We start from the raw sequence: 25,458 nt of genomic DNA on the forward strand, positions 1-25,458 counted from the left end.
CTGTGTTGGGCTCCGCGCTGAGTGTGGAGCTTGCTTAGATTCTCTCTCTCTCTCTCTCTCTCTCTCTCTAAAATAAATAATTTTAAAAAGGCAAACTAAAAGCGGATGAGAGAAAGCACCCTAGCAACTCTAGTTTACTTACTTGTAAACTTTAGTCTTCATTTCTTTCGACTGTGGAAAATAAAAAATTGTAGGATCTCCTAGTGCAGAGAACTGTCTTCCAGGGACTGTGTTATGGGTTGAACTGTATCCCCCCAAAACAGATACACTGGAGTCCCAGCCTCTATATCTCAGAATGTGACTTTATTTGGGGATAGGATCTTTATACAGGTAAACAAGTTAAGATGAAATCATTAGAATGAGACCTAATCCATAGGACTAGTGTCTTTATAAAAAGGGAAAATTTGGACACAAATAGAGACACACACAGAGGGAAGATGATGCATAGACACAGAGAGAAAATGGCCATCTTCAAAACAAGGACAGAGGCCTGAAAAAGATCCTTACCTCTGAGCCCTCAGATGGAACCAACCCTGTTCACACCTTGATTTCAGACTTGTAGCCTCCAGAACTGTGAGACAATAAATTTCTGTGGGTTTAGCCACCCAGTTTGTGGCACTGTTACAGTAACCCTAGAAAACCAATACAGACTGAGAGAAGGTCTATTTGCGTACTCATCTCCCTTAAGATCAAAAGCCTGTTGGGGCACCTGGATGGCTCAGTTTGTTTAAGTGTCCAACTCCTGGTTCTGGCTCAGGTCAGGATCTCACAGTCCAGCTCTGCAATGAGTGTGGAGCCTGCTGGATTCTTTCTCTCTCTCTGCCCCTCCTCCACTTGCTCTCTCAAAATAAAAAAAATAAAAAAAATTAAAAAAATAAAAAAAAAAAAAGATCACAGGGGTTCCTGAGTGGCTCAGGTGGTTAAGCATCTGATTCTTGGTTTTGGCTCAGGTCATGATCTCGTGGTTTCAAGCCCTGCACTGGGCTCTGTGCTGGCAGCACCCATCCTGCTTGGGATTCTCGGTCTCCTCTTCTCTGCTCCTCTCTCACTCATGCTGTCTCTTTCTCAAAATAAGTAAACTTAAAAAAAAAAAAAATCATAAACCTCTTATAGGGTAGAGCTGATATTGCCTGAAATCATCTTTGCATCTCTTTTGACGTATCTGATCTAATGCAAAAACTTAATAAGATACTATTTTAAGTTCCGGCACCTAAACACAGTAGAGCTTAATAAGTACTCAAATTCTCCCACTACTTTTCCATATATATTTTTCCTGACAGGCATTTCTTTGTTCTGCAAATTGACAAGCTAAAGTTAATTTCTGAGACACACTGGAATTGGCCCTATCAAAATAAAAATTTGAGTGTCTAAGTTTATTAGGTGTTAATTAAATATAAACCGTTCTTTATCTTTAGGCAACTATACTCCAAATTAAACTTTATATAGACCCCAATAGAGGAAATACTGACAAGTTAAAACCATTAGTTTGATGCATGAGTAATAATAAAAAATGTCACATAAAAGTCAAGGGTGGGGCACCTGAGTGGCTCAGTAGGTTAAGCGTCTGACTTCGGCTCAGGTCATAATCTCATGGTTCATGAGTTCGAGACCTGCCATCAGGCTCTGTGCTGACAGCTCAGGGCCTGGAGCCTGCTTCGGTTCTGTGTCTCCCTCTCTCTCTGTTCCTCTCCCACTCATGCCAGATCTGTCTCTCTCTCTCTCAAAAATAGATAAACATTAAAAAAAAATTAAAGGAAAAGTCAAAGGTAAATCCATCTAAGGAAGAACGCATGAGGAAGGAAGTAACCACCAAAGCACTTTACTCTAGCTCAGCACTAGGCTAGGCACTCACACACAATTTCACCCTCAGAATGTCACCATCTACAGATAAGGCAAGTCAGACTCAGGAAGTCAAACGACATTGCCCAAGTTCACCCACCAGTGGCGTTGGAGGCAAATTGGAACCTGGGGCTGTGTGATTCAGAAAGACCAGCTCTTTTTGCTAAGGAGCATAGAAGCATGTATCTATATTAACCTTCCACCTTAGAAACATGAGCACAAGTTACCTAATTTAATCATATTGTATTGTTAATACTAGCAACGAAAAATGCAAAATACAGTTCCTGTTAAATCTATTCTCAAAGTCATAGGCAGTTACAGAAGAGAAAAGGAGTATCAAGGGAGCTTGCCACCAAGCTCATGTGTAAAAACAAGCTGACATCTTTGATCAAACTCCTAGGTTGAAAGGACATTCAAGAACCTTCTCAAGCTGGAGCCGCACTATATACAATTAAGAGCAAAGCGAATAAGATACAGTTACCATAAATTACATTTATAATCAGTTACAAAATAAGGCTACCTTAGGTCAAGAAACAAGAGTTCACAAAATCACACCCAAAAGTATTGGCAACCTTTTAAAAAATGACTAGCCACTCAGTACAAAGAATTTAGAACCTGAGTAAATTAAATATACAAAGGTCATCAATGTGACTCATGGTACACCAAACTTCATGGCACTGATGTTTGTTCACCACTGTAGGTGACACTTCTCATCTGGTAGTTAAAATATCTATTACATGTTCTCAAAGTTTGTGTGTGATAAGCTATCCTAAAATACCCATCCATGTTGTTCAAGGCATTTAAGCCACCAATACATTTATTACCCAATAGCAACAAATTACCCCTGGCCTCAGTCTTCATCTACATAACTGAAGGCATGTCATGGTACAAATGAACGTACTTTTTATTTATCTAGCTCCTGCCAACTGACTTTTGTGTCCAGTGTCACTATACTTCTCTGAAAATGAATAAAGTGTGTTTAATTTATTTTGTGGCTTCTGATAATTTCTGAAGTCATTCTTTGTTGAAGCAGTTGAAAAACTGTATACTCTGGTCTTCATAGCTGATCTCACGGGTTTTTTCAAACTCTCAAAGTTAATTCTCCAGTAAGAGGCACACAGAACCACAGGGCTCTTCCACAACTGTGCTTACGATAACTTTAGGAAAGGTGCCTAAGATTGTGATCCTGAAATTCCATTTCCCATTGAAAAGCTTCTTAGAGAAAGGGCTATTTTCTGGTCTGGGGCAGAAAACGTACAAGATAAATCTGGACAAACTGTCATACTAAATAGCAAAAAAGCTATCAAAGATGCCTCAGATTGAATCAAATGGACTTTGGGGCTGGGCCATCGTGAAGGGACTCCAACTGGCCAAAGACAGGACAATCGATAAAAATAACAGCTATACATTCTACAAAATGCATGAATGTTGAAAACACTATGCTAAGTTAAAGAAACCAGTCACAAAAGACCACTTATTGTAGGATTCCATTTATACAAAATGTCCAGACTAGGCAAATCTAGGCAAAGTAGATTAGTCATTGCCTAGGGTTGGGAGGTGGTGTACTATGGGGGTAATGAGGAGTGATAGCTAATGGGTAAAGGGTTTCTTTTGGGGTGACAGAAATGTTTCAAACTTATTAGATTATGGTGATGGCTGCACAACTCTGTGAGCATACTAAAAACCACTGAGTTGTACACGTTTAACAGGTGAATTTCATGGTATGTAAATTTTAATTCCAGAAAACTGTGGGGGGGGGGGAAGCCCAACTACAATGGATTGAACCACAAATATGTTTACAGTTATGAGCTCATACTAAAATAAACCTTAACTGGTCATTTTGGAGGATGCTAGGATTCTAACTCATTAATGAAATTTGGAAAGTACAAGTATTTATCCTGTGTCTTATATATAAAGTGTCTCTAGGGGTAACACCAAAGAAATGAGGTAAAGTTCCTTTTTATCAAACTATATAATTATCAGTTAAAGAACTGAATATTACCATTTTGCAACGCTAAATAAAATAAATGGGTCTAGGCAATGCTCAGTGGCTGCTAACATCACAAAAAGTTAACCAGTCAGTAGATGCCTCCTGGTCAAAGTATACAATGCCACTTACGAAGCAAACAAAAACAGATTTGCAAGGAAAATAACCCATGAATAACATATAGATAAAAAGACCAGAGAGACTATTCAAATAGTAATATAATGACCTTATAAGTCCTGATTCAAACAAACTTAAAATTAGCAGGGAAATCTGAACCCTGATTGGGTATTTGCTATTATGGACTTGTTTCAAAATATTTTTAAGCGTGGGGGCGCCTGGGTGGCTCAGCTGGTTAAGCGTATGGCTACTGATTTCAGCTCGGGTCATGATTTCCAGCCCCACATCAGGCTCTGTGCTGAGTGTGGAGCCTGCTTGGGATTCTCTCTCCCTCTGCCCTTATACCCCTCTCCCCCACTCACAGGCTCTCTCTCTCTAAAAAAAAAATAATAATAATAATAATAATAATTTTTTTGAGTGTTATATTAGTACTGTAGCTATGTTTTGAAAATTAAGAGTCTATATTTTAGGGGCACCTGGGTAGCTCAGCTGGTTGAGCACCCATCTTCGGCTCAGGTCATGAGCTCATGGTTCATGACTTTGAGCCCCACATTGGGCTCACTGCTGTCAGCCCAGAGCCCCTTTTAGATTGTCTGTCACCTTCTCTCTGTGCCCCTCCCCCACTCACGTGCATGCACGCGCGCTCTCTCTCTCAAAAATTAAAAAAAAAAAAAGAGTCCATATTTTACAAAATGATATGTCGTCTGAGGTTTGCTTTAAAATAAGATGGGTGGGGGGCACCTGGGTGGCACAGTTCATTGAGGAATCAACTCTTGACTTCCACTCAGATCATGATCCCAAGGTTGTAGGATCTAGCCCCACACTGGGCTCCACGATGAGCATGGAGCCTGCTTAACATTCATTCTCTCTCTCTCTCTCTCTCTCTCTGCCCCTCTCCATTGCTCACACTCTCACAATCTCTAAAATAAAAACATAAAAATTAAAAAAAAAAAAAGATGGAGTAGAGCAGAAAAAGAAGATAAAGATGAAACATGAACCACAGTTAGTAACTGATGAAGTTGAGATGGATGCACAAAAGCTTATTTTGCAGGGCACCTGGGTGGCTCAGTCAGTTAAGCATCCAACTCTTGATTTTGGCTCAGGTTATGATCTTGAGGTTCACGGGATCCAGCCCATGTCACTGCACTGACAGCACTGAGCCTGCTTGGGATTCTCTCTCTCCCCCTCTCGCTGTCCCTCCCCTACTCGTGCTCTCTTTCTCTCAAAATAAACATTTTTTAAAAAGTTTATCTTGCTACTTTCTTTTTTGGATATATTTGAAAATTTCCACAAGAAACCTTTTTTAAAAAATTTATTTATTTACTTAGAGAGAGGCAGAGAGAGAATCCCAAGCAGGCTCCGTGCTGTCAGCATGGAGCCTCACTCAGGGCCTGATCTCAGAAACCGTGAATTCCTGACGTGAGCCAAATCAAGAGTCGGACACATAACTGACAGCCACGCAGGCACCACCACAATTAAACTTTTAAAAGACAACAATGCTGCCAATGCCATACATCACTGGAATTACTCCATTTCACAGATTCAAACACAAATAGGTTTCCTACCATTCCCACATCTCTGAAATCAAGACAGCATCTTATAGCGAATGGTGTATCAGTTTAACTGGTAGTGGTTTTTTTTTTTGCGTGGCATATAAAATGGTGTAATTTAAAACTGATTGTGTCCCAAATTCAATGAAAAAAATGTACAAGATTATAAATATATCTGCTTATCTATCTCTCCTTAGCTAAATCATTATTTGCATCATACTAGAAAGGAAGAGTTCAAAAATATCTCTTGACTATCTCCATTTTCTTACTTGCTTGCAATTAATTCAGTTACAGTGAGAGAATCATTAAAATGATACTTTAGCCAATATAAAAATAAAATTAGTCTGCAAACTAGCATTCGTGATAGAGAAGATCTGGGAAGCATCGAGCAAAAAGTCTAAGTATGGGGGGGGGGGGGGGGGAACATTGCCTCATTTATCTTGCCAGGTCTAAAAATTATAATAAAAACTAAGTCTAGTTGACCAGCCCATCTTTTCTTCATTTTTAATAAAGGAGTTCCTAAGCACCCACCACTTCAGCATTTGCATAAGTTGCTGGTTTCAAGTAATCTAAAGAACATAGTAATTTGGCAAGCCTCTGGGCCTCACTGCAGCAGAAAGACTAATGTAAACAAAATTTACTAACGTATATAAACTTATTGAGGAAGAAAAGAGAAGAAACTATTTCTGACAACCACAATTCTAGAAATGCAATTTTGCAAGCACGTACTTTAATGGAGTGACAATGAAAAATAATGCCTTTTTAAGATGACAACTCACATTGAAAATTTCAAAGATAAAAAGCAAAGAAAAAGATGGATTGGGCACATTTTTTTAAAAATCAATAAATGAAATTAGAAAGGCTAATAACCCGAGAAATGTAAATTTGCCACATGACAAAAAGTATATTTTTTTTATTTTTTAAATGTTTGTTTACTTTTGGGAGAGACAGAGCTTGAGTGGGAAACAGGCAGAGAGCGGGGCACAGAGGATCCAAAGCAGGCTCTACACTGAGAGCAGCAGGGAGCCCCATGTGGGGTTTTGAACTCAAACCATGCAATCAGAAGCCAGATGCTTAACCGACTGAGCCACCCAGGGGCTCCGACAAAAGGTATATTCTTAATAAATACTTCCTAAGATTAAGAAAATGATCAATAATCCATACAAAAATGGGTAAAAGATAGGAGCTGGTCAATAAATACATCCCACAAATGGTCAACCTGACCGGTAACAAAAGAAATTAAAACAAGATACTTATAGCTTACCAGACTTGGGCAACGTTTTCAAGTAACAATGCCCCAGTCTGGTTGGCCAAGTAGGATGTGCAAAAATATTCCCATTTCCAACATTCTGCCTGGAGCCGTCCTCCTTCCTTCACCTCCTTCAAGTGTCACCTCAATGCAGCTTCAGTCACCCTATTTAAAACCGCACCCTCACCCCCACTCCTCAAATTCCCCTTATCTTCCTCTATTTTTCCAACTTATGGTCTTAACATACTACGCAATTTACTTATGTGCATTGTTTATTCTGTTCCCAATCCCCGTGAAAATAAAGTTCCCAAGGACAAAGATGTTTTTCTGTCACAGGAAACTGTGATGGAAAGCTGCTTGGGATATAGGAGGTCTGCAAAAATTGTTTGTTTAATGAATAGGAAAATTAAACTAGTTAATTCCTTTAAAAAAATTTTTTTGGGGGCGCCTGGGTGGCTCAGTCGGTTAAGCGTCCGACTTCAGCTCAGGTCACGATCTCACGGTCCGTGAGTTCGAGCCCCGCGTTGGGCTCTGGGCTGATGGCCCAGAGCCTGGAGCCTGCTTCCGATTCTGTGTCTCCCTCTCTCTCTGCCCCTCCCCCGTTCATGCTGTGTCTCTCTCTGTCTCAAAAATAAATAAAAGTTAAAAAAAAAAAAAATTTTTTTAATGTTTATTTTTGAGAAAGAGACAGAGTGTGAGTGGGGGAGGGACAGAGAGGGAGACACAGAATCTGAAGCTGGCTCCAGGCTCTGCGCTACTAGCACAGAGCCCAAGGCGGGACTCAAACCCATGAACCGTAAGATCATGACCTGAGCCGAGTCCAACGCTTAACTGACTGACTGAGCCACCCATGCGCCCCTAAATTAGTTAATTCCTAATTAAACTAGTAAATGTCTCTGGAGAAAATTTTGTTGACAATATGAATTTAAAAACCTTTAAAATGTACATAACCAGTAATATCACTCCTAAGAATTTATCCTAAGTAAATAATCACTGATGTGAACAATGGCTATCCAAAAGATCATTCATCTTTGCTATGAACTGTGAAAAACTTGAACCAATGTATACTGGAGCCTTTAAAAGCAAGTGGAATATTTAATGCTATGAAAAACATTCATGGTAAGGTTAGCTGGGGAAAAGTATACCCAATGATTCCATTTTTGTCTAAACTAAAATAAATTATGATACACCCGTTTAACAGAATGCTATCTAGATGAAGCTACTCACTGTGTCCTGGATACAGAACCACTTCTAAGCCTTAGTGGAAAAGGCAGACCTTAAAAAAAATAGTAAGGTTATGCTATAAGGAACTGATACAGAGTCAATTTCCAAGGTACGTTGGTAAGTACAAAAAGCATCCAAAACCGTTTAACTTAAAAAAAAATTGGTTCAAGTTCATGTACTGTACTGTATAAAAATGTTAGAAATTTTCAACTATCGGGGCACCTGGGCAACTCAGTCAGTTGAGCATCCGACTTTGGCTCAGGTCATGATCTGAACTGTTAGTTCAAGCACCGCATCAGGCTCACTGTTGTCCGTGCAGAGCCTGCCATGGATCCTCTGTCCCCTTCTCTCTCTGCCCTTCCCTTGCTCACGTTCGCTCTCTCAAAAATAAATTAAACAAAAAGAAATTTTCAACTATCTTTTCTTCTGAATTTTCAATATAATTAGATATTTTGGAAAATTAGGAAATAAAGCCATCTCTCCTCTCCTTTGACTTCACAGATCGGTGAGTACTAACATGAACAAAATCACTTCTCCAGCTCAAACTGTTTTACTACCAAATTTATACTAAACGCAGTTCTTTAACTGCAAAGAAAGTAAGAATTACTGTCCAAAGTAATTTCCTAAGCTAAGTAATTATTAGATATGAATATCATTCTGGAATTATGTTCCATAGAAGTAATGTGAAAAATAGGATGCCTGGGTGGCTTAGTTGGTTAAGCATCCAACTTCAGCTTAGGTCATGATCTCAAGGTATGTGAGTTCGAGCCCCGCGTCAGGCTCTGTATTGACAGCTCAGAGCCTGGAGCCTGCTTCAGATTCTGTGTCTCCCTCTCTCTTTGCCCCTCCCCTGCTCACGCTCTGTCTCTCTCTCTCAAAAATAAAGATTAAAAAAAATTTTTATTTGATTAAAAAAAATAATATGAAAAGCAAACATAACTGTGTTAAATTGTAAGAGCTATGACAAACGGATAAAGGCACACACCTATTGGTATATATATTGAAAACTGAATGACCAAAGGAAGATAGAGAATTACATCCTTTTAGAGACATAGACAGGGCGCTCTGAAAGGGTGCTTAAACTTTAACCCAGGCATCCTGTGTCACCTTATACGGAAGCCTCAGTTTGCTCAGTTTCTACCTTGTTTGTCCTCAGACACATCAGAAGGAACTGTCACTTGGAGACAGCAGTGGTTAGTACCTAGGGCTTTGGGGTATGTCGGACCTGGGGTTGAATACTAGCTTTACAATTTTCTGTGGAAGTAATCTGGAAAAATCTCAATTTCCTTATCTGTAAAGTGAAACAGTTTATCATCAACTAGTTAATTTTAGTAAATAAGAATACAGTGTCTGAAAAAGTGAAGTGGAGACAAAATTCTTCAAATAAGACAACTGAAAACCCCCAAGGTCAAATCTTTCAGCACAGTTTCCCAAAGGAAACAAATACTGAATAGCACTGCGCTGGAAGGCAGGGGCCCTGGATTCCAGTTTTGTCCTTGCTACAACCAGCTGTAGCTCCATGGACATGATTTTTCATGTATGTAGGTTCTGGTTTTAAGATCTACAAAATCAGAGGACTGAAATCCTTTCCACCTGTACCCCGCCATGACTAAATTACTAAAACGTTACTTACAGTTTTACTTTTCATTTAAATGCTTGGTTTTTCTAACTTCTCAGCTGTCATCATGACTAAGCTAAGACCATTTCCTTAACTAACTCATCCAAGGTCAAACTGCTAAAAAGTGGCAAAATCACAATTCAAACCAGATCTGACTCACTTGGGAGACCAAATTCTATGGCATGCTTCTTCTTTAGACCTTCTCCCTGACTAATCTGGTAACCAGCAGCCTGCCTTTGCAAAAGGACTGGAAGTCCAGAGTGCAGTCAGGGGTCATGGAACAGAGTCAAGTTACCTGAGTCAGGTGGGGCTTGAACTTCTGACACAGTATTCTAACCAAGTTAATTAGACATTTCAGCTACTTAAAAGGAGGCTGGAGAAACAAAAAAAGAAAGGTAAAATTGTCAAGAGAAACCATTAACTGAAGACAAAAATAAAGCACCTCTGAAACTGCAAGTAAGTGAAGGTCATTCATTTATATAAAATTTCAGGAATTAAAAGTTGTACAAAATGAAATATTCCGTAAAATAACTGCTAGATTATCTGTACTACTCGCTTGCTTTTGTGCAAGTGTGAAAATAATGGACACAAATTACCTAACAGCGAATGAAGGAGTAACAGAGAATCCAAAGCACATATATTCGGCTTTAGAAATAAAGAATATGGTTTAAACAGATAATCCAAAGTAATGATTATCTGGTACCAAAAACAGATGATGAGGTGTCTGGCTCGCTCAGTTGGGAGAGCATGAAACTTTTGATCTCAGGGTCATGAGTTCAAGCCCCACACTGGGTGTGGAGCCTACTTTAAAAATACATATATATATGATCACCTTTATATATTTTCCTCCCAAGTTACAGGTTGATTCAGGTTAATACAAAATAATTTCCATGTGGAGAGACCAAGACAGATCACTTCTCAACAATACAGTGAATAATAAAATTACCATCTCTTTACATCAGCAGAAAATACGTTTTATAGCACATTCCTATCAGTTCCACAGGGAATAATAAAACTAAGGCACATACAAAAAAAGAGTAACACTTAAATTCCCACTGCAGACAAGAACCAGGTTAGCGCCTCGGCTGTTTCCATTAAACCAACGTGGGATTACGAACTGGTTCTGAGGGGCGCCTGAGCGGCTCAGTCCGTTGGGCATCTGACTTCCGCTCACGTCATGATCTCATGGTTGGTGAGTTCAAGCCCCACTTCAGGCTCTGTGCTGACAGCTCAAAGCCTGGAGCCTGTTTCGGATTCTGTGTCTCCCTCTCTCTTTCTCTGTCCCTCCCCTGCTTGTGCTCTGTTGCTCTCTCAAAAATAAACAAAAACCATTTTTTCTTTAATAAATAAACAAAAACTGGTTTTGGAACAATCCACACGTGGATAATCACGAGGCAAACACATGGAGATAAACTCACACTTAAATATGTTGGTTACCAAGCACTTTATAAAATAAAAAATTTCATGAGACAGTTAATAGAAATGGAGCAAGAGGTGAGGTCACCTACCACTTTAGCTCTATTGCTATAAGTCATTATGTGTCATTCTCAAACATCAGGTAGTCACCAAAACCACACACACACACACACACACACACACACACACACCTGGTAATATTCAGAAAGGTAACCTAGGAAAACCTCAGAAATGCTCGTTTTCTCAGCTCAAGAAGGAGACCGTATACAACTCCACACAACATCAAGGAAATGGAAGAGTGTCCGGAAAATGATGCACTGTTCTCTAAAGGCAATTTCCAAGCCACTGCAATTAAACGTGAGAACAAGATAAAAGTTCTCCAGACTAAGCCTCACTTTGCAGAAGCCCTCTACTGGGCGTTTCTAAGATGTGACCAACTTTTGTGTTTCCCACAGCAGCGCTTAACCCACGGTTATGCATCCTGCTGGTAAAAACCCGGACATGTGGCACTTCAGACACCAAACCAGAATCACCAAGAGCGTTGGCTAAAGAACTTGCCCGTCACTACCGCGAGGCCCACTCCACAAGGCATCTGCATTCAGCGCGAGGGCTGGAGGTTTTGAGAGAAGAAACAGAAACGCAGTGGTCTGCCTGCCACGGCGAGGAAGGCGACGCTCCGTGCGGGCTCAGGAAGTTGCCCAACCAGGGGGAAAGCTCCATGCCCTCCTCTATGAAAGCGAGCGGGTGGCTGGCAGACCAAAATGCGGAAAATTCAGTAAGAACTCTCTGACGGCCTACCGTGCAGACGTAGGAGTCAAGTTTAAGACTCGGGGAAGCAGGTGGGGGGAGAGGCCAGAGTTCACAAACAGATAATGATCTACCAGCTCCGTCGGGAGGCCCAGACCCCGGGCTGGGGGTGGGGGGAGGGGGGGGGTCGTGCCTCCTCTCTGGAGTTGGGGAGCTGACGGACCGGACGGGCTCTGGTCCTCCTCCAACAGCCCTTTCCAGCGGGCCTGGCCCTCGGCAACATCAGCTCCGCTCCGCATGGCTCACGGAGTGCGACCCTCCAAGGCCACTCCGCGGCCATGTGGCTGGGGCCGCAGGGCGCCCAAACCCGGCGCACGTTCAAGAGGTGAAACCAGAGGAGAGGAGGTGCGGGAGGAAATCCAAAGAATGGGATGTCGGGGTACAAGACTCACTTCCTCTGGGCTTTGTCCTTCTTGGCCTTGGTCCTTTTCTTTCGGGCCTGGAGCGCAAGCACTGCAGAAGAGAGGGATGGATGAAGGGCGAATGTGGAGTAAAGGAGGCGACCAAGGTGAGGGTGGAGACCCAGCGGGGGCGCGAGGCCCGGGTGCGGGGCCTGGCTGAGGGGCGGCTCCGGGACGAGCGCCGCGGCTTCGGCGAGGCGGCCGGCCGAGCGGCGGGCGGCCGGCGGGGCGCAGAGCTGCGCCCGGGCGGGGTGCGCCGGCGGGGGCTCGGGTCGGGTCAGGGGGCCGGCGGGCGGGGGTCTGCCTCGCCGGCCGCGGGCCGGGCCCTGCAGCGGCCCCAAGGCGCGGGCCGGCCTGGCGGGGAACAAGGGGCGATGACTGCCGGTGCGGAAGGACGCCTGGGCGGAGGGGCGCGGACCCGCAGCCCAGAGGCGGGGGGTGAAGGGCGGCGCCACCTCAGTGGGGGGGCGCCGCACGCCCGGGGACCGGACTGCGGCGGCTAGGCAAAGCTCCGACGCGGACCCGGGCCTCGCCCCGCCGGCCGTTGCCCCTCGTGGCGGAGGCCGCTCCACCGCTCACCTTTCCGCTCCATGGCGAGACCGGTAACCGCCAGGCGCCTGCGCACTCGAGTGGCGGCGACTCCCGCTCCCGCCGCGGCCCAAAACCAAGCCCGCGCACACCCCGCCCCCCAGTTCCCGCCCCGCCCCCGCCCCACGACGGCGCGCGCCTGCGCGTTGAGCGCGGAGCCTACCACCTGCTCTCGAGAAGGGGGGGCGGCGGTAAAGAATCGGGGGCTGGAAGAAGGAAAGAACGCCGAGTGTGAATGCTACAGAGGTGTTCAAGAACCAGGCTTGGAAGCCTGGCGGGCTCAGGTTCGTTCCATTTGCGGGGAGGTTGCCCTGTGGCAGAGGAGAAGACCGTGGCCTTGAGGGTTCCCTGCGTGCTGCGTCAGTACTCTGCAGCCTACTGGAGTCCGCCTCAGTTTCCTGGTCTGTAAAATGGATTTAATTAGGCGTGTCCTAGTTCCTTCCCTGAGCCCTTGTGAGGATCAATTGAGATACTATAGAAAGAAAATGGGGGGTCGGGGGGAAAGATTACAAGTGAGAAATTAAAAGTGGGGCAACACAAAAGAAAGACTGGAAGGACGAAACCCGTGAGCCTATCCTCCCTTTAAAAGTGAAAACGTTAAAAGTGAATTTTCTTTTAAAATTTCACGTTTAAATGAAGGCTGTAAAGGAAGGAAGGGGGAGAATAAAGACAATGTTTTCTCATGTTACCACTATCATCTTTTCAGTACGTGATAACTATAGTTGTCGTATAGGATGTTTTTATACTTTTCTAAGTGCATTATGTCTCATTTGATATTTATGACAACTTAAAAGCAAAATATTACCTCCACTATACAAAGAAACAAAAAGCTGGAGAGGATGCGTATTTATTAAATCTTGGTGCCTCGATGCAATGATTCAATCATCAAACCCTTTTTGTAAAGCAAGGTTAGCAAAAATTTTCTGTAAAGGACCGTATAGGAAACATTAAGGCTTGTGGGCATAAGCTCTCTTTCTCAGCTACTCAGTTCTGCCACTGGAGCTCAAAAGGAAAATGGAAAATAAGGGCTGTGTTCCAATAAAGCTTTACTTAACGGTTCCTGAAATTTGCATTTCATGTCATGAAATATTCTTCTTCTGTTGATCTTTTTCCAACTATTTCAGTCATTCTTGGCTCAGGTCCTAGTTTGCCAACTTCTGTTGTGAAGTACTACAACTGGACAGGGCAGAAGCTCTGGAGACCGTTGCCCTAAAAGAAATGAGACTATAGTGGGGAAGACAGACAAGTAATTAATTGAGAAAGGAAGATGAAAATGGGATAGTGCTGCACAAGTGAAGCATGGGGGCTTGCATGGGATTTTGCTGAGCAAAGTAAATAATTACATCCAGCCAGGGAGGAGGCAGCTCTTGGACTGGGTCTTGGGAAATGGGTAGGGTTTCCATAGGTGGAGAAGGAGATGTTAGGCATTCCTGAATGAGAAAATCAGTTGAGCAAAAAAGGACCGATTTGGAAATGGGTGGGGGCTGGGACTGGTAATGACTGAAGTGGATCAAGTGGGATGCGAGGCCAGAAATGCCAGTTTGCCAAATTTGAAATTTAGATAATTAATATCTGTTGCATGGAACCTGAATGATAGCATTTCTGGACATATTGCAAAAGAGGACAGCACCTGTTGGCCAAGGAAAACTTCTTCCCAATTTCCTCCCCACTCTGCTTAGGAACAGAAGGAGAGTTGGGTCAGACAGTGACACCCTGGAGTCTGAGGATTCTGCTAGGGCAGCAAAACCTCATGTGATTTAGAAAAAAGACGGGAGAGCTGTGGTAGCTGACGAAAAGTTCCAGAATCGGGAAAGTACCCTCCACCAGAGAGTTAGGTCTGTGAGGCTAGGGACCCTGTTTGGATTTTCCTTGATGTATCCTCAGTGCCTAGAACAGTGTCCAGCCCTCAGTAGGTGCTCAGGTGTTTGTCTAATCAAAGAATAAATGATGTGCAGTTTATGAGAAAGTTCTGGACGAGAGAGAGAAAACACTGAGAAGGACAACATGAAGCTGTGCTAACACCCAAATGGGTTCCTGCAGATTCATCAAAAAGGGAGTAAGTTTAACTTGGCATGAGAGTGATCATTGCTTCTTTCTTTGCTCTAAGAGCTTACCAGCTGTTTAATAATGCATTTGAGAATTTTTCCAGAGTCCATGTCAAGTTCACTGGATTGAGTTCCCTGAATTGACCATTCCTTCCTTTTTTCATTTGGGCTCCCCATTCCCTCCGTCTCACCCCCACTTTCACAGGGCTTGTTCTATCCTGGACTTCACCCTTCCTCTTCAAGTGGTGGCCACTCTTGCATATATACTCCCACAACCGTTTTTCTCAAGTTCTTTTAAAAGTAGAATTATTCAGAGAACGTGAACTGTTCAGGAGTAGTGTCAGAATTTAATTTCTGAAATGATCCCATTCTCCATGAGCTAATTTCTTAAGACTGCCCTGGAGTCTTCCCTAATGCTTGCGCGTTTTGAAATTTGTTCACCCAAACTTTAGTTTAGGACACACTTTGGTTACCACAAACTCTTACACTTTGTCCAAAGTTTTGATCTGAATTAAATCCCAAGTATCATTTCTCTGTATGGCTTCCCCTTTGTCTTGTAAGATGAAATGGACAACAGAAGAAACTGAAAATACATCAGATGCTGGGAGCCTGGGTGGCTCAGTTGGTTGAGTGTCTGACTCTTGATTTTGACTCAGGTCATGATCCCAGGGTCATGGGATCGAGCCCCGGGTGGAGCCTGCTTGAGATTCTCTCTCTGTGTCCCTCTGTCTCTCTATCTCTCCCTCTGCCCCTCTCTGCTGCTCATGCTCTTTCTCTCTCTCTCAAATTAAAAAAAAAAAATTAAAAAAGAATACATCACATGCTCTATTTTGGAGATTCCCAATAGATGTCTACATAATTGGAGAACCCCAATAGAATTTTCCATAGTTTTGTAAAGTATATTGGGAAAACATATTCTAGACTTGAGTTTCAGGAAACACAAGGCATGTTCAACACTTAGTTGAAGAGGACTGGATGAAAGGACTGAGGTGTGGATAGGGTTAAGGGAAACCAACGAGGGATGGTGAGGCATCCAGGGAGTAGCAATAGTAGGAGTCTTTACCACCCCCAGGCCTGAAGGGACAGGGGGTGGAGGTGTTACCAGAGCCCAATAATAGCTTATATTAGTCTGCTTAGGGTTGATATAACAAAGGACCACAAACTGGGTGGCTTAGTCCACAGAAAATTTATTGTCTCACAGTTCTGGAGGCTAGAAATCCAGGTATCAGGAGGGATGGTTCCTTCTGGGGACTGTGAGGGAAGGATCTGTCCTCTTTCCTTGGATTGTAGATGACTGTATCTCTGTATCTCTTTATATTTTCTTCTATGTGTGTCTCAATCTGTGTCCAAATTTCCCCTTTTCATAAGAACACCAGTCGTACTGGACTAGGACTCATCCTAATGATCTCCTTTAACTTGATGACCTCTGTAAAGACCCTATCTCCAAATAAGGTCATTTTCTGAGGTACTGGAGGTTAAGACTCCAATATATCTTTTTTTTTTTTTTTTTTTTTTTTTTTTTGGCGGGGGCACAATTCAACCCATATCAGAATTGTAGTGATAAGAAAGAAGTGCCTGACAGCAGCTGTGTCCCTTGATAAAAGGGCAAAGCCATTGCCCAGCAGGGATTTAAATACCCAGCTTCTTTGCTTCTCATCCTCTCAGGCTAGTGCCTCCCATTGACTGAACCCACTTCAAGTTAGAAGGCAAGGGTGCCTGGGTGATGCAGTCCACGCAAGCCAGCTGCCCAGGACACAGAGAGGGTGGAGACGGGTGGAGGGTTAATCTGGAGGGAAAACAGAATATCCAGCACAGCCTGTCTGGGCAGTCTATAGGATACACCCAAGGTGGCTAGCATTTTTTAAGCCAGTAAGTCAGCCTTTTGGGCTCCCTGGTCCCTGGAGAGGCTTGAGAACAGAAGCTGCTTGGAGATAGCCCCCTTTCCGACTTTGTTTGTTTTTTGTTTTTTTCTATAAAAGCTTAAGCTTCACAAGGGAATTGTGTTGGAGTGAAGGGTTGGGGAGACTAGGGGGAGGAGATGAAAGAATAAAAGGCTTGGCTTGGTGAGATGGGAAACTATGTAAGTTCTCTGAGGTCTTAGTGTCTCTGTCATTTTGGATGCTCTGCCCACCGCAGGAAAGTTAGAGGAAACCGGAGATTCTCTGGCAATGAGGAAGTTACAGAGATCGGTGGTTCCAGAGGCAGCTAGAGCCCTTGCCCTGCTCCCTGGAAGTGCTCCAGGGAGACAGCAAGGTGTTGCAAACTGACCTAAGACGATCACGTCCAACTCGGCCTTCTTTTTTTTGTTGGTTACAATAGCTGCCAGAGAAGTCCGAAGTGACGAGGGGTTGCCTGCTTCACATCCTTACTCCCAGAACATATAAAGAAAAAGTTGCAGTCTAAAATCTGCCACAACCACACACACACACACACACACACACACACACACACACCCCATTTATTAAACACTCATTAGCAGGCAGGCACATTAGCTTCTTTGAGATCTCTCTGTCCTTTTGGATGCTCTGGCCACGGCATGAATCAAAGCTTTACTCAGGGTGAGGCAACGGTGTCACAGAGGGAGGACTCTGTCTCCCACATAGGAGGCATCAGAGAACCAGAGAGGGAGTCTGCTTTCAACTTCGTTATGCTGTTCCAATCCTGATCAACCCCAGAGGTGACATCAGAAGCAGGTTTCCTCTCACGAGGTGAGCTGATGTTAATTTGTGTAATGATTGTCATTTTCAAAAGCTGTCGTTGGCGGGATTCGTGGTAATCGATTACCCTGAACCCTTGGTCGAAGCCATCTTCTGACTAGGATGTTCGCAAACCACCCCTGGCAGAGGAATTGCAGATTACAGTACAAGCTGCCCCTGGGGGGTAACTATGAGTAGTGCCTATAAATGTCATTCTGTCTTTGCCAAAGGTTTTAATATGCCCCAAGTATTTTCTTTTGAAAGGGTGGGTTCATTTCTTGAAAAATGCCAATTGAAGAAAAAGAAAGGAACATGGGAGTCCAACACCAGGGGAACGATTCAGAAAGTTTTACAGCGCCTCCTCTCCAGGTGAGTTGCCAAAACAGGGATACATTGAATCCTCTCTATGGTTCTGTAGGTACCAGAAGCCCCCAGGAGGCTGCTGGCCAGGCAAAGATGCTCTGCTATACTAAATACGTTCCAGGGGCCATGCAGGCTTGGACAATAAAAATAACGGACTGAAGATCGGAAGTATGTACCCTATTTTCCGAGCAGTGCCTAAACCTCCCAAGCTCTTATGTGACCCTAGGGAGAGGAAGCCCATAACGACAGGGATTTAATTTCTCCAGTCTGGCAATCTCAGGGGCAGAGCGAAGGCAGTGTAGGCAATACACAGCAATGGTTTGTTTACACCCTCGAATTCTGGAATCTACCCGCTGTGCCATGTTGAACCCATGTTGCTTTTCCTTCTCGCAGGTACGTTCCGCCACGCTCACCCTTCGTGACGAATTTATTGAGCGCCCGCCCGCAGGCCAGGGCCGTGAGAAGCAGAGAAGGAAAACACCAACTCCTTGCCCTATAGGACTTAATAGCTAACTCATAAAATAATTACTGTTTACTAGACACTGTTGTCGCTCAGCTGTCAAACAACACTACCAAATCGGTGCTATTATCAGCATCTCTGGCGGACGAAGAAACTGAGGCATAACCAAGGCCGCCCAGAGGGCCCAGGTGGCTCAGCCTTTAAGCATCTGACTTCTGCTCAGGTCACGAGCTCACAGTTTGTGAGTTCAAACTGAGTGAGTTTGAGCCCCGCATCAGGTGGAATACAAGGCCCACTTCAGGTGAGGCCCAGCTTTCCCTCCCCCTCTCTCTTTCTCCCTCCCTTTCTCTCTCTCTGTCCCTCACTCACTTGCGCCCTCTAAATAAATAAATAAATAGATAAATAAATAAATAATCAAGGCCACCCAAAGTAGTAAGAGGCAGGGTTTTGAATCTGGGCTGTCAGGTTCCTGAATCCACACTGTTGGCCACAAACCATATCGCCCATCTAGTTTAGTGAGGGATGGACAGGTAAATAAATAATTCACACAGAGCACAATGGTCGAAGCACGAAGTGCCATGGCAGCACAAGAAGGAGACCCTGACAGCTCAGGGTCTGAGGAGGGATGGGGAGAGAGGTATCTCCTGAATGAGATGACACCTGGACAGCGCTGGAAAGCATGAATCGGTGCCAGCTGGGAACAGAAGAGAGGGGAGAGAACTCTGGCCACATAAGCATGGTATTGGGGAGTGGGGGCGGGGCCTAAACACCGTAGCGTCACTAGAGAATAAAATGCCAGGGGGGAGGTGGGACACAGTTTGCTCGACAAATGTTTGCTGGGCCTCTTATATGTGCAGGACTGTGCTTATTGCCGAGGGTATAGCAGGGACAGGGTGTCCAAGGAGCCTGAACTTGAGCTTTCGAACATTTTGCTCCCCTAACTTACTAAAATAACTCTTTAAAACTACCCCCATGCGAAACATCCAACACACTGGAAAAGGAAGGGAACTTCCTCAATCTGATAAAGGGCATCTCTGAAAACCCCCACAGCTAACATCGTATTTAATGGCGAGAGACTGAATGCCTTCCCTCTAAGGTCAGGAATAAGACAGGGATGTCCGCTCTTAACCACTTCTCTTCAGTATTGAACTGGAGGTTCCAGCTAGAGTCACTAGGCAAGAAGATTAAATAAAAGCAAACAAACTGGAAAGGAAATTGACACTTTACAATAAGAGTGTTACAGGGGCACCTGGGTGGCTCAGTTGGTTGGGCGTCTGACTCTTGATTTTGGCTCGGGTCAGGATCTCATGGTAGTGGGATCGAGCCCCCACCTCATCAGGCTCCGCGCTGAGTGTGGAGCTTGCTTGGGATTCTCTCCCTCTCACTGCCCCCTCTCACCGCGCGTGCTTTCTCAAAATAAATAAACATTTTTAAAAATAAAAGTGTTACATCAGCTTTGAATGCCATCCAGCGGAGTTTAAATACTACAGCAGTTTGATGCCCACCATCATCCATTTATATGTAAATAAAGTAAAACGACTTTGTTAACTACAAGAAACGCTACGTTATTCCTTTTTCTCCTTGAATTTCCGTTTTTATTCCATTTTACTCTTGCAGAAGTTTATCCTCAAGTAGTGTAATTTTATGCCTGAAAGTTCTTATTGATCATCCTATGATACTTCTTTACCACAGAAATGTGCATTTACACTGAAATTCAATTTTTAAAAACATTTCCTGTGATCGTAGTCTTCTAAAAACTTTCTACCTATTATTGCAAGGATTCTTATTGCAGGATTTATCAAAATAATGTACAGCATCATTTTTTGATAAATGAAGTCTTATTGCAAATACTACCTCAGTAGAAGGGAGGTGATTTTTCTCAACGGGTCCTGTGTCGTTCTGTTGCTATTTTTTTTTTGGTAATGACCAAGACAATTGGCTTGTATAAAACAAGTAGATGGGAATAAAAATAGTTTTGCCATCAGCTATGTAATTCTCGGAGTTCTTTTGCAACTCCTTCCAAAGAATTTGCCAAAAATCGTGCAGTAACCATCACCAAAGCTTGTTTTAATGACCCATCAACTGACAATTCCAGGAGGCGCTCATTGAATTTTATCAAAATCAAATAATTTGAAACTATCTGGCTTGCGGGCGCCTGGGTGGCTCAGTTGGTTAAGCGTCTGGCTTCAGCTCAGGTCGTGATCTCACAGCTCATGGGTTCAAGCTCCGCATTGCGCTCTGTGCTGACAGCTCAGAGCTGGCCTGGAGCCTGCTTCGGATTCTGTGTCTCCCTCTCTCTCTGCCCCTCCCCTGCTCACATTGTCTCTCTCTCAAAAATAAATAAGCATTAAAAAAAAAAACTTTTTTAATTACCTGATTTGCATAAAGATGTGCTACCTGGTCATTAAAGTTGTTTACTTTCTCAATCCAGACACCAGCATTTCAATATATATACATATGTGTGTGTGTGTGTGTTTAATATTTATTTTTGAGAGAGAGAGACAGAGCACAAGTGGGAGAGGGGCAGAGAGAGAGACACAACACACACAGAATCAGAAGCAGGGTCCAGGCTCTGAGATGTTAGCACAGAGCCCAACACAGGGCTCAAACTCATGGCCCATGAGATCATGACCTGAGCTGAAGTCAGAGAGTTAACCGACTGAGCCACCCAGGTGCCCCAGACACCAGTATTTCAATATGTCCCTTTGTTCGGACCCCTGAAAGGAAGTCAGTCTGTGGGACAAAGGTTGCAAGAACTGTGGGCTTGTGTTTTCCCATGAGAACTTACAACAAGTAGTTAAAGCCCTTCTTTTCTAAAAAAGAAAAATACACCTGTCTGAATTAAGCCTTTTAATACACCTTTCTAAATCCTGAAAATGCCCTTTTCCCGCTGGCTCAGATTTAGCTCCAAAATGGCATTTGATTACATAAGCATTCAGCCCCTGTGAAACCACATTCAACATTTTTTTTTTGATACATTTGATCCATATTTGGCTTCTATAGAGGATAAAGAAGATTAGCTTAGAAAAAGAAGGTGGCTTAGTACTGCAGAAGGTTGACACCCCTCCTAATACACAAATACATCCATTGAAGCCACAGCACAGGCTAGTTGGTTATATTAAGTGGGACCAAAGTTAGCTGCTGGAATGCCTGAAATAAGTGGGGATGGTTTTGCCATTTCACAAGCTAGTTGTGACACAGAAGAGGACACAACCACCCTGTGTTTGCAGTCACGTAGGCAGAAGCAACGTCCGGTATCTGGAGATAGCTATCCACAGATTGATTACATCCACTGCCTCCTGTCTAATTTTTTTTCTGATTACAGGGAATTCCCGTTGCTGGAGAGTGTTACAAAGCAGAAGCCCTTTTTTAAAAAAAAATTATTTTCGAAACAGAGTACAAGCAGGGGAGGGGCAGGAGAGAGAGAGAGAGAGAGAGAGAGAGAGAGAGAGAGAGAATCCAAAGCAGGCTCCAGGCTCTGAGCTATCAGCACACAGCCCAACACGGGGCTCGAACCCACGACCTGTGAGATCATGACCTGAGCTGAATTTGGACACTCAACCGACTGAGCCACCCAGGCGCCCCGGAAACCCTTCCTGAAGGGAAAGCTGCATTTTTGCTCAGGGACTCTGGGCAAAAGGACTCCCTCTTCTCCGTGAGCTTCCATGGCTACCAAATTGAACACTGGAACCCCAACTTTGATTTTGATGTTCACGCCCTGTGTCTATCTCACTCCTCCGCTGTTAACAGGACTTTGGGAACATGAAAAAGACCTCAGTTCTTACATGTATTTCGAGCCATTGCTTATGATATCACTAAATAGGACTTTGCCTTTTAGCCTGCAATATATCTGCCACACAGTAATGTGCAGATACGCTACATGTGATGGAACTGATGGGCTCCCTTTACCGTCAATGTCACGGGATTGTTGTTTTTTTGTTTTGTTTTGTTTTGTTTTTTTTTAAAGAGTATCATTATAAATGAAAGGTTGAGAGTTCCTTGCTTAGAACAAGAACCAGTCAAGGCAAGGTAAACTCTCCCGTTCCCAAAGGGCACTAACTAGATCTGCTTTTACATGCATCGGACACATGTCCATGTGAGGCAAGCACACATGTCTATGTTAGGCTTGGTCAGTACAGTGTACAAGCTTAGCGTTAGTACCTGTCAGATGTGATCTGCTGTTACTTAGGTAAGCGCGGTGCCTATTGAGACAACAGAGGATAGAGCTGCAGGTGTTCAGTAAGGCTACAGAAACATCTTGCCGATTTAACAGATTGGTTTTTAATATCTGCGGTAACTGAGTGACGCGACTCTGGGGCACTTGCTATAAAGAATTCTATTTCTGGGGCACCTGGGTGGCTCAGTTGGCTGAGTGGCTGACTTCGGCTCAGCTCATGATCTCGCGGTCCGTGAGTTCGAGCCCTGCGTCGGGCTCTGTGCTGGCAGCTGGGAGCCTGGAGCCTGCTGGGATTCTGAGTCTCCCTCTCTCTCTGCCCCTCCCCCACTTGTCCTCTATCTCTCTCTGTCTCTCAAAAATAAATAAATGTTGGGGCGCCTGGGTGGCTCAGTCAGTTGGGCGGCCGACTTCGGCTCGGGTCATGATCTCGCGGTCCGTGAGTTCGAGCCCCACATCGGGCTCTGTGCTGACAGCTCAGAGCCTCCAGATTCTGTGTCTCCCTCTCTCTGACCCTCCCCCGTTCATGCTCTGTCTCTCTCTGTCTCAAAAATAAATAAACATTAAAAAAATTAAAAAAAAATAAATAAATGTTAAAAAAATTATTCTATTTCTTACTGAAGAGTGAATTATTTATATTGGGTGAGTGTTTCAACAGTATGGCTAATTTTTTTTTTAATGTTTATTTTTGAGAGGGACAGAGTGTGAGCCGGGGAAGGGCAGAGAGAGAGGGAGACACAGAATCCCAGACAGGCTCCAGGCTCTGAGCTGTCAGCACAGAGCCTGATGCGGGGCTCAAACCCACAAACCACGAGATCATGACCTGAGTTGAAGTTGGATGCTTAACCGACTGAGCCACCCAGGCACCCCGAGTATGACTAATTTTTAAGCTATTTTTTCAAAAAGAATTTCTCTATAATCTTCCAAAAGCAGCGGTGCTTGTAGTTACATAAAGTAGGCTTTGGAAGTCCAAAAAATAAAGACTGCTTTCCTTTTAGGAAAAAAAAATGCAATTTTCTGGCCACAAGGGCATAGTACAGCTCACTTAAGTGTTGATATAGTTTATATTCAGTCTCCTTGTCTCTTCTGCAAAAGGTTAAGTAAACTGGTTTTCTAAATAACACTCGTCAAAATTTCAGATTTATGAAGTTGGTAGTAGAGGTTTTTTCTTTTTTTAATGTTAATTTATTTTTTTAAGAGAGAGAGGCAGAGTGCGAGCAGGGGAGGGGCAGAGAGAGAGGGAGACAGAATCCAAGGCAGGCTCCAGGCTCTGAGCTGTCAGCACAGAGCCCAACGCCGGGCTTGTATTCACGACCATGAGATCATCCCCTGAGCCAAGGTCTGACGCTCGACCGACTGAACCCCCCAGGTGCCCCAAGTTGGTAGTAGAATTTTATTTAAAGCCCTTAGCTATTAATAGTTCAATGAGTGCCTTAACTTAAAACAGACGTTTCAGGCCGTCCAGCCACGGTCAACCCCACAGTGGCGTTCTTTGACATTGGCGGTGACAGCGAGCCGTGGGGCCGCATCTCTGTTCCAAACATAGCAGAGAACTTTAGTGCTCCGAGCACTGGGGAGCAAGGCTTTGATTATAAAGGCTTCTGCCTTCACAGGCTTATTCCGGGATTTATGTGCCAGGGTGGTGACTTCACGCGCTGTAACGGCACTGGCCGTGAGTGCATCTATGGGGAGAAATTTGATGGTGAGAATTTCACCCGTGAAGCACACGGGTCCTGGCATCTTGCCCATGGCAAGTAGTGGACCCAAACAAACGCTTCCCAGTTCTTCATCTGCGTTGCCAACCCTGAGCGATTGCGTGACGGGCTTGTGGTCTTGGACAAGGTGAGAGAGGGCAGGAATATCCAGGAAGCCACGGAACGCTTCGGCTCCAGGCACGGCAAGGCCGGCAAGAAGATCGTCATTGCAAACTGTGGACAAATCTAATAAATTTGACTTGTGTTTTTGTCTTCGCTGTAAGACTATTCCTTCTGTAGCCGGGAGCTACCCCGTTGTCCCCATCTGCTCGAAATACCCTTTAATCTTTGTGTTCTCACTGCAGTTCTGTGGGACCCATATTTTCCTTACCCTCCTCTGAGGCTAGCTGGATTGCAGAGTTAAGTTTATGACTATGAAATAAACACCAAACCAGAGCAACAACCCGCACTCCCTCCACCCCAACTAAAAAACAGACATTTGGAACAGCTGTTGCAATGTAATCCTGTGTGTGACTTTTTAAACATTTTTTTTTAATGTGTGTTTATTTTTGAGAGAGGGCGAGTGGAGGAGGGGCAGAGAGAGAAAGAATCTGAAGCAGACTCCACGCTGCCAGTGCAAAGCCCGACATGGGGCTTGAACCCATGAACCGTGAGATCATGACCTGAGCAGCAGTCGGATGCTCAACCGACTGAGCCACCCAGGTGCCCCCTGTGTGTGACTTTTAAGTTGACATGTATAAGTCTAATCATTGATTCCCATGCTGAGTTCCCAGTCCCATGATAGTTTTGTGAACCAAGAAGAAAGTGAGACTAGACGCTGCCCAGACAAATCAGATCATAGTAACTCCAGTGGCTGCTGATGTTGAAGTAATTGTCAAGCTGTAATTAATAATTCGGAGGGTGGTATTTCTCTCTTTGTTGTAAACCCTAATAGCCAAGTTGCTTAAGTACAATTTATCGAGTTTCAGTGCAGTTACTTTTTAATGGAGAATCTGAAACCTAAATTGCAGATTTATTTTTTTGTTAATTTTTTTTAACGTTTTTTTTATTTTTGAGACAGAGAGAGACAGAGCATGAATGGGGGAGGGTCAGAGAGAGAGGGAGACACAGAATGTGAAACAGGCTCCAGGCTCTGAGCTGTCAGCACAGAGCCCGACGTGGGGCTCGAACTCACGGACCGCGAGATCGTGACCTGAGCCGAAGTCGGAT

The 25,458-nt window shown here is 44.0% G+C and overlaps 1 protein-coding gene and 1 pseudogene across 1 annotated transcript in view; one reads left to right on the forward strand and one right to left on the reverse strand.

Moving 5' to 3' along the window:
* The window catches only part of SRPK1 (SRSF protein kinase 1), an 82,007-nt gene extending 69,192 nt beyond the window's left edge, over positions 1-12,815 (reverse strand). Inside the window, 2 exon segments of the mRNA XM_047858479.1 lie at positions 12,200-12,722; positions 12,725-12,815. Of these exon segments, the coding sequence (XP_047714435.1) occupies positions 12,200-12,722; positions 12,725-12,800 (599 nt within the window). The 5' untranslated portion in view covers positions 12,801-12,815.
* A 7,467-nt stretch (positions 12,816-20,282) lies between these two features.
* On the forward strand, positions 20,283-24,478 carry LOC125166431 (suppressor of cytokine signaling 5-like; annotated as a pseudogene).
* The last annotated feature ends 980 nt before the right edge of the window (positions 24,479-25,458 follow it).

This window comes from Prionailurus viverrinus, chromosome B2, assembly GCF_022837055.1.
Source record: "Prionailurus viverrinus isolate Anna chromosome B2, UM_Priviv_1.0, whole genome shotgun sequence".
In the NCBI taxonomy this organism is placed as follows: domain Eukaryota; kingdom Metazoa; phylum Chordata; class Mammalia; order Carnivora; family Felidae; genus Prionailurus; species Prionailurus viverrinus.